The sequence below is a fragment of the Melospiza georgiana genome, chromosome 4 (genome assembly GCF_028018845.1).
Source record: "Melospiza georgiana isolate bMelGeo1 chromosome 4, bMelGeo1.pri, whole genome shotgun sequence".
Classification (NCBI taxonomy): Eukaryota; Metazoa; Chordata; class Aves; order Passeriformes; family Passerellidae; genus Melospiza; species Melospiza georgiana.
Genome location: NC_080433.1, coordinates 10,898,624 through 10,913,587, shown reverse-complemented (window position 1 = coordinate 10,913,587; position 14,964 = coordinate 10,898,624). Strand labels below are relative to the sequence as shown.

Below are 14,964 nucleotides of genomic sequence, written 5' to 3'. Positions count from 1 at the left end.
TCACCTTCTCTGTGCTGAATGGTCTCACCACAGCTTTTCCTCTCAGGTAATTTTTGTACTCTTCAGGAGATCCCTGTTGATCTCTCTTGGATTATCCCCAGTCCATCCATGTATCCTTTCATTCACATAATTTCAGCCAAGCTTTCACCCCTGCTGTGTGGAGCAGAACGAATTTTTCTTGCATCTTGTGGCTCGTACATTTGTTTACACACCCTAGCGTGGCGTTTGCTTTTTTTGTTTTGCAATAGCATGACATTGAGTCACATTCAGTATGTGATTGACTATGTAACCCCTGCAGCCTTCTCTGAAGATCTAAAGCACTTACATGATGAGACAAACTTATCCTTTCAGGCTGGCAATCTCATCCTTTCAGGCAGCTCCAGAAGACTTGTGGGATATTTCAGCCCTATTAGTTTCATATCTGGCAAGCTGTACAAGAGATTTCACTGTCAGTTCCCATTTCTGTGCAACAGCCCAGCTAACTATAATATAGTGCAGTGAATCTAACAGCACTGGTTCTTAGTAATTGAACTTTTCATGAAGGGAATGATTGCAGAAGGGAAGCTAATTAAAATTAAAGAATTTCCCTTAATTATTTTATTTTATGGCATTTGCCATAGGCCGGTGGTTCCATAGTCCTCATTGCTTATGGCTTTTTTAAAATCTCCTTGTGAAAACAAATTGGGTTTGAAATAAAGCTGGGTGAGACAGCATAGGAGAGTGAAACAGAGGACAGGCAAGTGACAGAGTTGTTTGGAATACAAGCTGTGGAAAGTAGCTTTGGAGTCATGCTCAGAGGCTTAAGACAAGTCCTTGTTGCATGCTATCCTATTGATGTTTTTCTACATCTTCCTGAATCCGGATGGATTCCATAAGGAAGAAATTTTTAGGAGAGAAGAAAGTATTTTGGAAAATTTCAGTTTAGACCAGCTGACTAAAATGAGAAGCCTTCAGCAGAAGACAAAAGTGTTTGTGAAAATTGAATCATCAGCTTATTTTCCATTCATAAAATATTCTGAGAATGAATTTTAGGTTGCTGTGTTTGTTCTTGCAGTCTGTCAAAGGATAAGGATAAACTGTGGACTGAGCAATGCTTATTACCTGCAAAACTGGTTCCCCTTCCATCTGTGTGTTACTAACAGTACCAAAGACAGTCAGAACAAAATGAAAAAGCACTATCAACATTATTTTTTCCATGTCTATGTTTGTTCTTTCAGTATCCTTTTCACTGTTTCATAAATAATAGCAGCTTATTCCATTCAATTATAGTTTTTAATTAGTTCCCCCAGTGAACTCAAACATTAGCACAGCACTGCCTTAACACAACTTGTAGACAGCTAAAAGAAAATGCTAAAATCCCCCAAATCTGTGCAATTTGTTTTTGTGTTAGTGTAGAATATTTTTGCTGTTACTAGGACAAAGTTTACTGTCCTCAGTTCGGGGTTGTACAGACCTTATAGAAGTTGATGGAAATTGCATCCATATTAATTTAAAATCTCAATTTAAAATCTTTTCCAAAATCAGGTTTTTGTTTCATGAGAAATTTTATGTGTTTGTCAAATTTACATTTTTTAGGCTTTTTTTTCCCTGTTCTGGGAACTGGGTCTTGGCCAGCAGCAAGGCAAGTTATGTGTTTAGTGTGTTGCAGGTCAGTCAGAACAACTAGTCAGGATGAAAAACTTGGAAGAGGTCCATTACAGCAGCCTATAACATTAATAGCATTAAAAATAATTTTCAGACAGATCAATATGAATCCAGTTTGCTCTGAGCCTGAGGGTGATTGAAGAGAAAAGGAGCCTTGGGAATAGAGAGTGAAAACACAGAGTGTAACATCCTATTTTCATCAAGTGAACACGAAACCTTTGAAATTCAAGTCCATTTGGTAGGATGCTTGCCAGCCCTGAGCAGGGCTCTGACGTAGAGGAAATCTGGCTGAGTTCTCAGAGCTGTTTGCACCAGGATTGTTCCCCCTGAGTGATGGGTGCCATAAGAATTTGACTTAAATGATAAAAGGGAGTTCTCATTGTGGCTGGGATTTCTCTCCTTTTTTATTTTTTTCAGACAGGCCAGAGGAAATCTAATTTTCCTTTAGACAGAGATCCCACAGCCTGCAATGCTTGCAGGAGACAGAGCTGCCCCTGCAGCCAGCGAATGTAGGAAGAATGCACCTTTTCCAAACCAGCCAGAAGCTAATCAAGCTCACTTTAATTAAAGGACATAATTGGATATTAATAAGATTCTTGACCTCTCATTGTCCAGACTCTAGTATTTTTCTTAGTTTTTTTATTTTAAGTTTATCTGCATGTGAATAAGTGTTGTAGTAAGGGTTTATTATAGTAAAAGAAAGTACAGGTACATGGGATGCCTCTGTTCTGGCATGATAATTAGTGCTTACCACGTTTATTTACAGAGTTTTCAATTGCAAAAAATGGCATGGGTGCAATCCTCATTTGTTATTAGAGTCTGAACTTAATTAGAAATCCTTCTTCCTTATTTTTAATTAATTAAATGAATGAGTATGTATTAACCCATTTCATAGCTGTTTCTCTTTTTTCCCAATTTTTGTTCCTGATGGTTTGCCAGTCAGGCTGATGGAAATCTAGGTATTGTCTGAAAAATTCCAGTATTTCAAAACTTGGTTTTGTTGAATATTAGAAGAAATAGTTGAAAGCATTTTAAATGCAATATTCCCTTTGTCTGTAAAGGGACGTTCTCACAGAGTTTCAGAAAGCACAGAAATAGCAGAGCCTCATGTTTAGACATTTTTATTGAACAAAAATGTTTTAACATTCCCAGATCTGTGTGTTTGGCTTGTTTGAAGCAAATCCAAATATTTAATTATGACACAGCCTCGTGTTACTCTGCAGCACCCCAGCAGTGCCATGGGCTCTGTGGGGCTGGGGGAGTGTCCTGGGGGACCCCAGCCTGGCTGGGCAGGAGCTGCTGACACCCAGCAAGAGTTTTAATTTCTCTTTATTCCTACAGTACGCACACCTTGAAGGATGAGGCACACACTTGTCTTACAAGAAATGAGAAATCCTGCCCTGGTTTGACTGGGGGAGGCCAGGCAAGAATCTGAATTCCATTTTCCAGCTTCTTGTCTCCGTGGATTTATTTCAACACGAGTAGCAGCTGCAGTGAGGGTCAGCAGAGTGGCTCTTGGGAGTCAACCAAGGGACTGAAGAACTGGCAAATTTCTTTGTTTCTTTTCTTTTCTTTTTTTTTAGTTTGCCTAAATTAGCAAAACCTGCTAAAAACTAAAGCGCTTCTTTCACTTCTCCTTGCCCAGAAAGTCTTGCTACTCTGCAGAGCTGCAGTCCTGTGAGCTTTATCTGTTTAAAATGAAGTCAATTTCTATTCTCTGGGTACTGCACAGGTCACAGTCGTGTTTTTAATTACCAATTAGCCTTCCATAAAGAAATAAAATGAGTTTTATGTGCTGGTTGTCAGAGGTCCTTCTATCTGCCTCATTTCATGTGTCCTGTCTGCTCAAGCAGCAAGAAACCAAAGAGAGACTTACTCAGGGGTAGTAAACAAAACATGAAAACCTTTGTCCCAGGAAAGTAAGGATGGAGCCTGAGATGAAGAAGCTGCAAGGACTTTTCATTTTTTCATCCCCTTCAGTTGTGTTTTTCCTGTCTGCCTTGAGCACTGTGAACAGACTGTTAAATATGCCCTGAAGTTACTCATGGAAAGGAAAGTCATGCACACATTCTCTCTTCCTTTAATGCATGTACCTTGTGTGTTTGTATGAATGTCTACAGAGAAACCCCAGCCCTAGAAGGCTGAGCTGTGGGACCAATTTATTTGCTGAGAAATTTCAAGAGAGAGAGGTTATAAATAGTCATAAATTCGATTTATTTATAAAGCATTCCCTGTCAGGCATCGCTGCACAAACAATTATAAAAGAATTGTAGTAGATTAAGAACATAAATTAGAGTATCCCAAAATGTGCAGGAGTGATGGGAGTAAAATGCATTTGACAGAGATGTTTCAAAAGTGGGATTTCGTGAGGTGTTCTGCGTGGGCAGTCAGAGAAAAGTCGAAAACCAGAGGTCCAGGGCTAGATTTCTGCAGGGGCTCATTTGCAGCTCTGACTCTTAGCTCAGTGGTGGAGAGTGATCCAGGAGGGTCTAAATATTGCTGGGTGTGTCCATGCTTCATTGAGGAGCCCGTGATTGCTGAGATCTCTTCCCAAATCCTCCTTCCTTTGGCTGCTGCTCCCTTCTGGAAATGTTCTCTGTGTCAAGGGCTCCTGGGGAGGGGCAACACCAACCCTTCTGTCAGCTCAGAACACGAGGGTGCAAGTTTGGGTTCCCCTTGCAAGGCAGCCTGGGGCCAGTTTCTAATGTTTTAGTGTTACCTGAGAAGTTGTAAAGAAAAAGAAATGGGTAATTCAGCCTACTGACAAAATTAGTAGCTAAATTCTCCCTGCTTAAGATTCTACTTTAGCCTAACTTAGCATGCACTAGAATTATTCAAAACTTTGTAGGACCATAGAATTTTTAAAAAGTAAAAAAAAAAAAAAAAAAAAAAACCTAAACCAACAAAGCAAAAAACCACAACAAAAGAACCCCAAAAAACCCCAACTTTCTGAAAGAAATGATTCTTCATTAAGGGTATGGATTATAACTCTTCCACACCTCTTATCCATGAACCCATTGTAAAAATTCCTGGCACATAGAAAGTCTCATTACAGGTATAGTTTCAAAGGAACTCACTATCCCCATCTTGAGCTCTGTTGGGAATTCAGTCCTTCATTTTGGAGCCCAATATTTGGTCATCTTTTTGGAAAGATGACTGAATACAACCATGAATTTTTCCTGCTGTGCCTGTTGATGTGACAAGTCTAAGTTTATAGGGCAGAGAAATCATAGTTGCCATAAAGTTGATTGCAAGTTAAATCATCAGCTCCTGAAATCATATAAATTATTAGAAATTAATAAATCTCATAGGGGCAAGGTTACTTTTTTTTGGCAGTCAGATGGTTGGGTTTCACCTTAGTTAAGCTTTGTGCCTACCACTAAGAATTTTAGGGACTCATTGAAAAGGGATGTACTGAAAACACTGGTTTTGTCATGATGGTCAGATTAAAGTGATATTGTGATAAGAGCTCCAGACCTGCTCATGGGTGGTGCAAAACACTAAAATCCTCAGAGCTGTTGCTGCTGAGGTCACGTAGGCTGTTTCCAAAAGCGAGTGTGCTGGTGTGTCCTGCTTAGATGATGCACTCTGGAGAAGACCTTTTAGAAACTGTCCTAATGAATCATTATTTAATTAGATACTTCTCTAGAATCCCTCCTTATGTAGAGATAAACACACAGAGAGTTCTGTCTGGCAACAAACCACTCAATATTTAACACTAGCATGTTTTTTAAGATTAATAATGATTTTAAAAATTAATTAAGTGGAACACAAATGCTTTGTGGCTGCTGGACTTGTGTATTTGTCTGTGTACATGATTGAGTGCAGACACCTGAGCATGGTGGGTAGCCCATTTCTCACTTATCCGAGTCATTTTTGGAGCTGGATGAGACACTTATGTCTTGTGATGATCTATTAGATACAGCTGTTGTGCTGGGGCTGCTCTGATTTAAATGGATGCTTCTGGTACTCTGGTCTGGACCAGTGGCTGGTAGATGGAAAAATGATGGGGGTATTTCTAATGGCTGTGTTAACCTTGGGAGAAGACGCTGGGCTGCCTCAAAAATGCATAAAGGAAACCAGTAAAAGCTTCTTCTAGAGGTGAATTTAATTCCTAAGCATGGTAAAAACACCTTGCCACCTTTTAATTTCTATGCAGAGATCCTAAATGAGGCTCTCTCAGTCATAAACTTTATGCTGCCTTCCCTCATTGTGCTTCCTCCTGGAAGGCTAATCTCTTATTGCTCTGAACAAAATATAAAGTGACAGTTCATTTCAGTTTAATCAGAGTAGTGGACAAAAAAAAAATAAATTAGGGTACAAGCTTCTTTGCCTCTTCAGAGCTGATCAGTTTGGAATATTTGTTCATGGCCTGTTTGTATGGCTTCAGTTCTTGGTCATGCCAAAGAAAATCTGAACCCATAAGGAACATATTCTCTGGATTTGACTCATATATAGACAGGATCCTATTGTTCTATTTCAGTTTAAAAAAAATCATCTTGGGCAACAATGCCCAAGAGATTTCTGCTATTGCTAGACCAAGACAGTAAAGAAATATCTCGTAAGTGTTAGACATTGTCTAATTGGCACCAGAGTTCAAGATTTTAAGTTTAAATGGATGTATAATCCTTTATATGTAGCCAGAATGATGCTTGCTTGACCATCTCTGTTATGAAGAATCAGGTATCCCACTGAAAAGTATTGATTTACAATGGAAAGGAAATATCAAGTTTGTTAGATTATTCTGAGGACTAGAGGCACATTTGGAGTCATAAAACATGCATTTAGAGTCTCAGAAAAAATATAGGTTGAATAGGGATTTTTGTATGTTGTCTAGTTCAAATTCTATCTCCAAGCAGGACTGTCTTCAAAATTAATCAAGCTGTTCAGAACCTTCTCTAGTATAAAGGTTTTTAAACAATATTCTTAGTATATTGCCATCCAAATGTTATTGGCATGTCACCCCTTTCTGAAATTTAGGACTCCCAATAATTACATTATTATTACTTGAGGCTTGTTTTCCACACTCTGTTAGTGAAAAATGTAGGTGAAAGGATGATGAATCAGAACAGCAGTGGCATTCATCATCTGTGTTCTGGTTTGAGTGAGCATGAGCACATGGCTGACTGGAAGGGAAAGTGTGTTTGTACTAGGTAAGATTGGTTTGCACCTTTAAGATTGGCTCTCAGAGTGAAGAGGAGGAAAAGAAGTGGGGCAAAAGTTCACAAAAAGAACTTTCTGAATTTGCCACCTCTTCAGAACAGTGAGAGGTTTTATTGTTTAATATTCATTTTTTATGCTTGTGTATACTTTGCTTGCTAAATAAACAGGCTTTTTCACTTTTCTCCAAGGAAATATTTTCCCAAACCAGTTAGGGGAGAGGCTGCTTGAATCTGCTTTCTAGAGGGACCCCTTTGGAAGTTTCCTCCTAAACCAGGACAACCCCCTTCCACCTTGGCTCTGCATTACAATTGGACTCTGACACACAGCATAGTTCCACTAACCTGTAAATAAATTCGACTTGATCCTTGCCAAAGTGCTCTACGAAAAGCTAGGACCTTATAGACTAAATTGTGCAAAAGAGTTCTGCATGAACTATTCATTGATTTGCCAAGGAATCCCTGAATATAGGGCATGTGTATGAGGCCTGTAATAATTTAAAACTATTTATGTTCTCTCTTCTGTTCATTTCAGGGGAAGTTCTTTAAATACATCGTGGGCACGTTGTGAATTATCATAAAGTACTGAAGGCTGGCTTGCACTATATTCCTGTTTTATAATTGTTTCTTTCAGATTACTGAGAATTCTCTTTCATTTATTCTTTATAAAGGTGTTGGCCACCTTTAGGCTGATGTGAGTGAATCCCCCACTTACCTGGGGTTAATTAAAAGTTGGTATTTCTGCAGTGCTTGGCATGAATTTAACTCTGCTCATTTGAAAGCCTGACACTGGCTGGAGTGGAGTGAAGGCAGTGCTGATCATATTTGGAAATCAAACCTTTCAGAAGCCCTCCTGATTTCTGTTTACCAAAATGGTGTGTTAATCTTTAGTTCAGAAGTAGTCACCCACTTTCTTCTTTGGGCTTGTTTTGTCAGGTAAAATCAAATAGTGTTCTTCTGCTCTAATTTTGGGGATATTCCTTTTGGGGAATGTGTAGAAGGGATGCTTTGTTTCAGGACCAGAAATAGCAGCAAATGGGGTTATATTCAGCAGTATATCTTATCATCCCTTTCTCTCTATTAAATGGATATGACCACTTGTTTCTGCAGTGGCAGTAGTTTTAAGGAGAAATTAAAAAAAAAAAACCAAACATTCTGTCTTTCTGTCTTTTAAGTTTTATTCCCTCATGTGCTTGTATATTTTCATGCATACTTAGCTGAAAACATCTTCTGAGTAACTAAATATACTCAGAAGTAACTCACTGTCAACGTCAACAAACCTGTCTTAAAAACTTCTTTATTGAATTGATCCTCTGAGTGCACACATGTGGCTCTTCCTCACTGAAGGTCACACTTATTCATGTTAGCAGTAATCTCCTGGTTAGCATATTGACACAGTGAGGATGTCCATATCCCAGATGTGATGGTAACCTGTAATCCATTTTCTCATGCAGTCTCTGGGCCATCCTTCCCAGCACTGCAGCTCAGTCTCCTTCCTGACCATCAGAAAAGATTGTTTTCCCTACTAGGGGAAGGTCTGAGTGCTTCCACTCTGATTCATATCTTTCAGAGCCTATTTCCATAAGCATTGCCAAAACATCCTATATGACAGAGGCCCTTAAAATACTGCTGTTTTCCTTGGCTGTCTGCTATTTGCATGACTGAAGAGATGTATTCTCTTATGTTTAAGGAAGCTTTAGGGAATAATAATGCAGGCTCAGATGTAGCTGAGGTCAAACAGGCAGCCCCATAAAGGTTCTAACTGCACAGTGCTTGTGACTCATTACTTCAAACATATAAACTGGAGTTTTTGAAACATGGTTTGTAGCAAGGTGGTCAGAATGCAAGGAGAGAGAGACAGCGAAGTCTGAGAAAACATTTAGTGACTGAATTTTAGATTGTAAGCTCTTTTAACTGGCATGTATGAAATGCGAGAACCTGATTGTGATTTAATCTTTCTTGCAATGAAAATGTTATAACCAAGCAGTGCTGCTGGATGGATGGAGTTTAGAGAGCTGGGATCAAGATATGGTGAATCATTCTGATGACCATTTCTCAGAAACAGCACTGGTCTACTCACTTTCTGACAGGAGACAAGCCTTATGACACCCTAGAGTCATTTCCTTGGATTTCCTGTTTTCAGGCTCCTTTTATGAACCCAAGATGACATTAGCTACAGTTTAAAAATTATAAACAAAACAAAACCTATGACTTCTTTGGAAGACACATGGGATTAGAGGGGTTTCGTACATAATACAGTAATCCTCTTTGGGTAATATGTTTTACAGCCTTTACAGTAAGTTAATATTTGTTTCTTTGTTATGAGTAAGATGATGTACAGGTTGCTTCTTGGCAGTGTTAGTGCTGGCTTATGTATCAGCTGGGGTAGCTGATACTCACGACCTAGATCTACAAAAAAGCCCCAAAACAAAGTCATGCAGGGGTAGAACCAGCTCCAGAACATGTGTGCTCCAGGGACTGTTCCACTTTCTAAAGCTTTATCCTTCCTCTTCTTCCAGTTATATTTTGTTAGCATTTTTCCTTTGGTTTTCAAAACATTTATGTCCCTATTGTCCAAGGAGGAAGCTCCTGCTTTCTGCATGAAGCATGCTTCATGTGCCTCAACCACAGCCTGCAGTATGCTTCATGTGCCTCAACCACATGACCATAGTTCCCATTTCTAAGAGACAAATAAAAAATTTCTGTTCCTTCTTTCTTACAGGTCCAAAGGTTCCTCTCTTTTGATGCTGTAGTTTGGATTAGTGTTCCAAGGGGCAATGCTGTTGCTATCTCCTTTCAGTCCCACAAATGTAGTGCTCAGCTCCCTCCCTCCCTGTCAGCAGGGAACTCTCTCAGACAGAAATACCAATATTTTTCTAGCTTGGCTTCTTCTAAAATTGTACCAAATTAGCTTCTCAGAGGAGTTGGGATGATGGATACTTTGCAGGGCTGCGTCTCTTGGGACATTGAAACACTGGACTGTGGTCTACCTCATCTGTGAGAGCAAAGCTTCAAATGAGCAATCAAAAGTGCAGATGCCCATTTAGCAGAGACAAATTCTTTGTTTTGTGGCTGTTGAGGGTGAGAGACAGTCCTGTCACTTCTAACCTGAGGCGGGGAGGGGCTGAGTCACATCTCTGCCCTCTCTGGGCAAGGTGGCATCAGAATTGGGGCTGCAGTTCACATTCTGGGGAGCTCAGTTTGTGTTATGTCATTACTGAGTTATGCTCTGTTCATAAAGGCTCTTTGGTTTTATAGTATAGGAAGAAAAGGGGACACAAATTATTTAGTAGGCTTTTCAAATTCTTCTTGAGTCTGAGCAGGAGTGGCTTTCTGAAATGGCTTTTTGGAGCAGCTGCACTGTTTAATCTCAGCAGTATTTTTCCTTCAGTTTTACACCCAAAAATCATTAATTTAAGTGCAGAGGATCATAAAACCTATCTTCAGCTCAACATTCTGTATCTTATGGTAATTTCAGAACCTTTTATATAATTTTATTTTTTTATGGATCTTTCCACCTTAGCTGAAGAACTGTAAGGAATTTATTCAAACAGCTTATAGTTGCATATATTTATATATCAATGTATAGATGTATATGTATGCATGTGTGTGCAATACTTTGGCATATTATTACCCCCATAACATGGTTCAACAAGCAGCATTTATTACAATAACAAAAAGTGTCTGTATTCCCATGGGCATCTTCAGAGATAGAAAAGGTATGAGGCTCCTAAACCCAGCCAAATGGAACATGCTAGTTATTGATATATTGTCTGCTCTGTACAGCACTAAATAATTTTTAAAATAGTAGTTAATTAAAAAAAAAAAAAAAAGTTGTTCCAAAATTTTTCCAAGTGTTTTCTTTCATGGACTCCTTTTGCTGGCACTAGCACAGGTATTTCAGTGAAATTCATGGAGTGGAAAGGCTGTGCTGGCCTGCAGAGTGCTGTGGCTGTGCAGCACAAAGCCAGACAGAGCTGGCAGCAACGTTTGTCCCTGGGGGCCAGTGACAATGTCTGCTGTTAAATTGCTGGGCACAGGGTCAGCCTCGGGCCCTCCACTTCACCTGCTCTGCCCACCTGATTCTAATGGCCCTGGAGCTCTGAATGAGTGGGTGGGCTCCTCCACATCCCTTGTGCCATCTCAGCTGCGGCTACTAAAGGAGGTTTTAGGGCCTGCAGCACTTTGTCATGATCCTGGGTGTGTTTATGGGGGAGATGAACTGAGTGTGCAGGGCAGCCTCAAAGGCAGGATGAGGAGTACTTTGGCTCTTTTTGTGAGAGGTGAAAAAGAGCTTGCCCACAACTGTGCAAAGGCCCTGGTTGAAACAGGGAGTGAGAGAGGCTAACTTTGGGTTACCACAAGAGAAATCTTTGTTTCCATCCTCAAAGGTGTTCATTTGGCACTAACAAGGGCACGTCCATCTCAGGCACAGCACTCCCTATTCCCATCCTCAGTTCAGGGCAGGTTTTTCCCCCTCAGAGCCCATTTTCATCTTTCTTCAATCTCTACACAGGCTTTATCTTGTCCTTGCAGACATGGGGCATTGCTCCATGAGGCAGAGCTCCCATGAGCTGTGTGGGGTTGGGCCTTGGGCCGTGTTGGTAGAGCCATGTGGCAGCACAAAGGGGCAGGGCAGTTGGAAGACCACATAGAATTCCCATCAGTGTGTTCATTTTGCATTTCTTTTTGGTTTTTTTTTTGAGAGACTCTGCAACAGCTGGTCCTGCTTTACAAATGTGTGCCTGGAGATGGATCATTGTTTGCCTGTGATTTGTGTATCAGTACTCGTTCAGCTCTCAGCTGTAGTGGAAGGAGAAGGACCACTATGTCAGTCCTTTCACGGAGCCATCATGGGGCTCTTTCCTGTGCTCAAGCCCCTGGTTGGACTCCTGGTTGCAAGCACTTACTATTTGTAGAGCTGGGAATATAGTATTGTGTGCTGTTGTTTCCTTTTCTGAGTTCAAGGGAAGGGAAATCCTTGGTGTGCTGCTGTGTCTCCATGTGGGACAACGACAGACAAATCCTTTGCTGTGGGTGTGTTCAAAAGCTTTACTACTGGATCAGATAACTGCAGAATGACACTTTTTTCTTTTTTTAGGCATTCCTTGTACTAAGCACTGGGGGATACTGCAGGCATTGGGAAAGCATTGTCTGAGGCAAACCAGCAATATTTTAAAGCACAAACATGTGCCTGCTACTGTCAGATGGAGTTTCTCAGTCTTTTAAAATATCACATTAATGTAAACATGCAGATGAACTAGCAATAGGTGGTTTTTTTTGGATCTGCAGGCTTCTTGTGAGCTGTTAATTACCCAGAGCTGAATTGAAGATATTCCAATGGGCAGCTGTCAAATGATGGAACTAATTTTTTTGTAATCCTGCTCATTCTCTATTGCTGTATAATATGAAAATGTCATATATGCATTCAGCTGGACAGAGAAACAGGGCAGTTGCAATTTAGAGCAGAAAAAAAATATAGTGACTGTTGTTCTGGGTATCCTTTAAGATATGTCAGGAATGCCTAGGATGTTTTAATTTGTATTTATCTCGGATTTTATTTCTTTAGTGTGAACTTCTAATGACTTTGTAGTTTAACCTTGTAGGGACTTGGTCTCCTTTTGCTGTCATTTAGTTTTCATGTACTTATCTCCCACTCAGCTTGCCACGCAGCACTTGTGTAGTGATTACCTAATGCTGCAGTTTCCCTCCTACTTAGGTGGAGATCCTTACCATTTCTGCAATACTGCTATCCTTATTCCACACTGGGGCTAAAAGCCCTGAGGATGAGAGTTGGGGAGCCTCTGTACTGACTCCAAAAGCCTGCTTTCTTGTCCCAAATCAGGCTCTACTGTAACTGGAAGTGCCTTTGTTTGGATATGCTTAATTGCAGCCTGCATTTTGCAGGGATATATACAATTCTGACAGAATGACTAAAAGCCTCTAGTGTTAGTCAGCCTGATCTGTGAATCACTTATCACCAATATTCAGCCTACTTATTCCCCAGCAGCAGAAAAGGGAATCCCAAAGAAAGCTCAGTTTGACATACATATCAGTCTCAGGTGGGCTCATTTAATTTTCCCCATCTCTCTCCACAGTATTGCATGCAGCAATATTTCCTCTCCAGAGCTAGAAAAGGGCTGGATGCAGCTCATTATTGATGGCTGACAATATCTGCCCTGGGAACCTCCTGCTGACCCTCTCCCTTCCTGCTTTGCACAAGCCAGTTCAGGGGTCAGTCTCTGCCAAGAAAAGGGCAGCAAATTTCAGAATGTAACTAAAATTTACTGCCCCTTGTACTGTCAGAGTGGCTGCAGGCCATGCAAGGCTGAGGAGCAAAGCCCTCTGGCCAGCAAGCTGAGTGAGAGGTGTACCCTGGTGGCAGCAGGGGTGGACTAGGACAGAAGAAAACATCCTGATTTGTGATTTGTCACTCACACTAACCAGTGTCTCTCTTGTTCTCTTGTCTTCCCCAGGAACGAGTGGAATATCTCTTTCTCATAATTTTTACAGTGGAAGCATTTTTAAAAGTAATAGCATACGGACTTCTCTTTCACCCCAACGCTTACCTCCGCAATGGCTGGAATTTACTAGATTTTATAATTGTGGTAGTAGGGTGAGTACCAAGTTTGTTTTTCAACACTGTCCACATGGGGATACTGGCAACCTTTGGGACCATGAGAGTGGCTCTATGCTTTGTTACACGTGGGTGATGTTAGACATTGCTGTCCATCCTGCTCCTCTGGCAAACACCCATTTAAGGTTTGCAAGACAGGGAAATGAAACTGCTCTTTGGGAGCTAGAGGTAAGAAGAGAAAGCAGTCCAAAGCTCTTAGATAAAGTCAGTTGCCTGAATGTGCTTAACTGCAAGAAAATGCATTTGTTTTTAAATCTGTATGAATTTTAAAAAATAATATATAGGTAATCCCTTAATTAAGATTAGGAGTTTGGTGACAGATGAATTCTGCCATCTTGTGAACTTTTGCTGATGTTTCTCATTCTGGAAGATGGAAGAAAAATTTAAATCATAGATTTTCCTACTTACAAACAAAAATTAGCTCCTCAGTTCAATTGCACTGCTCAGCTGGTGATTTCGACACTTTTGATTTTGACCTTTTTAATCTTTTAACTTCTTTAAAGACTAGTTTTACTATTGTAGATCAAATTACCACTTTGAGCTGCAACCTTTCTAATTCTCTTATTTCTTTTCATGTTTTTCAAGTTTGGCATTTAATTTATTTGAGTAAAACCAAAATAATGCATCTTCTGCTTTTTCTGCCTAAGGGTTAGAGATAAGCAAGGAGTTGGAATTGTGGTTGTTGAAGGGAAGAGGTGAAGGATAAACTACCTCTGAATACAAAGGGAACAAGTATTTCTTTGCCTGAATAATTTGTCCCATCCTCCCACCACTCCATTGTTAGAGAGTTTCATCGCCCACAAATACCTGTAGTCTTTTCACCTCTTTCCCAAGGAAACCCTGCATCAACTCCTAGGGAAAATGTCAAAAGGGACACTCCTAGTCATCAAAACCCCCTCACAATTTCTGCCCCACACCAATCCGCCTTCCTGACCATTTTTGTGCTGGCCCCAAAATATTTAATCAGCAAAGAGCTGTGTGCTTCCCAATGCCTCCCACTTCCCATCATCATGGATAAGAGTGGGTGGAAGGAGAATTCCCAGTGAGGGGGAGGGAGAGCAGGCTGAAGCCTATTCTTAGTCTCAAGACCTCTCTGCTCCACGTGGGCATAGAGCTTCTCCTTACAGCAAGGTCCATTGTGCTTCTCCTTTGTTCCTACCGACAGACAGAGGATCCCTTAGCATGTCAATACCTGAAAAGTGGAAAATCCCCACGCCCTCCCCTGGTAATGATGTCCAATTCCATCACTGGTTTTACCTTTGAATGCCCTCAGATATCTCACCTGTTTGGAAATTGCTGCCTAAGTGGAAGAAAGATTGAAGAACAAAACTCCTGTGAATGTGATTATTCCCTTTTCATTTTTATGAGAAAGAGGCATTTTGAAGAGAGGACACATTGCCTCCTCTTTTTCCATTGGATGTGAGACAGCAGGACTCCAGAAATCATAGAGCAGCATTATATCTAGTTTAAGTACAGTCCTTTTCAATTTTCCTACGAGGGCAGTTAATCAGCAAGATGATATTC

The 14,964-nt window shown here is 40.5% G+C and overlaps 1 protein-coding gene across 1 annotated transcript in view; it reads left to right on the top strand.

Annotated features, from left to right (window-relative positions):
* CACNA1C (calcium voltage-gated channel subunit alpha1 C) overlaps positions 1-14,964 on the top strand; it is a 409,374-nt gene that overhangs the window by 206,007 nt on the left and 188,403 nt on the right. The window contains exon 4 of the mRNA XM_058021914.1: positions 13,280-13,419. Coding sequence (XP_057877897.1) covers positions 13,280-13,419 — 140 coding nt within the window. The remainder of the gene's footprint in view (positions 1-13,279; positions 13,420-14,964) is intronic.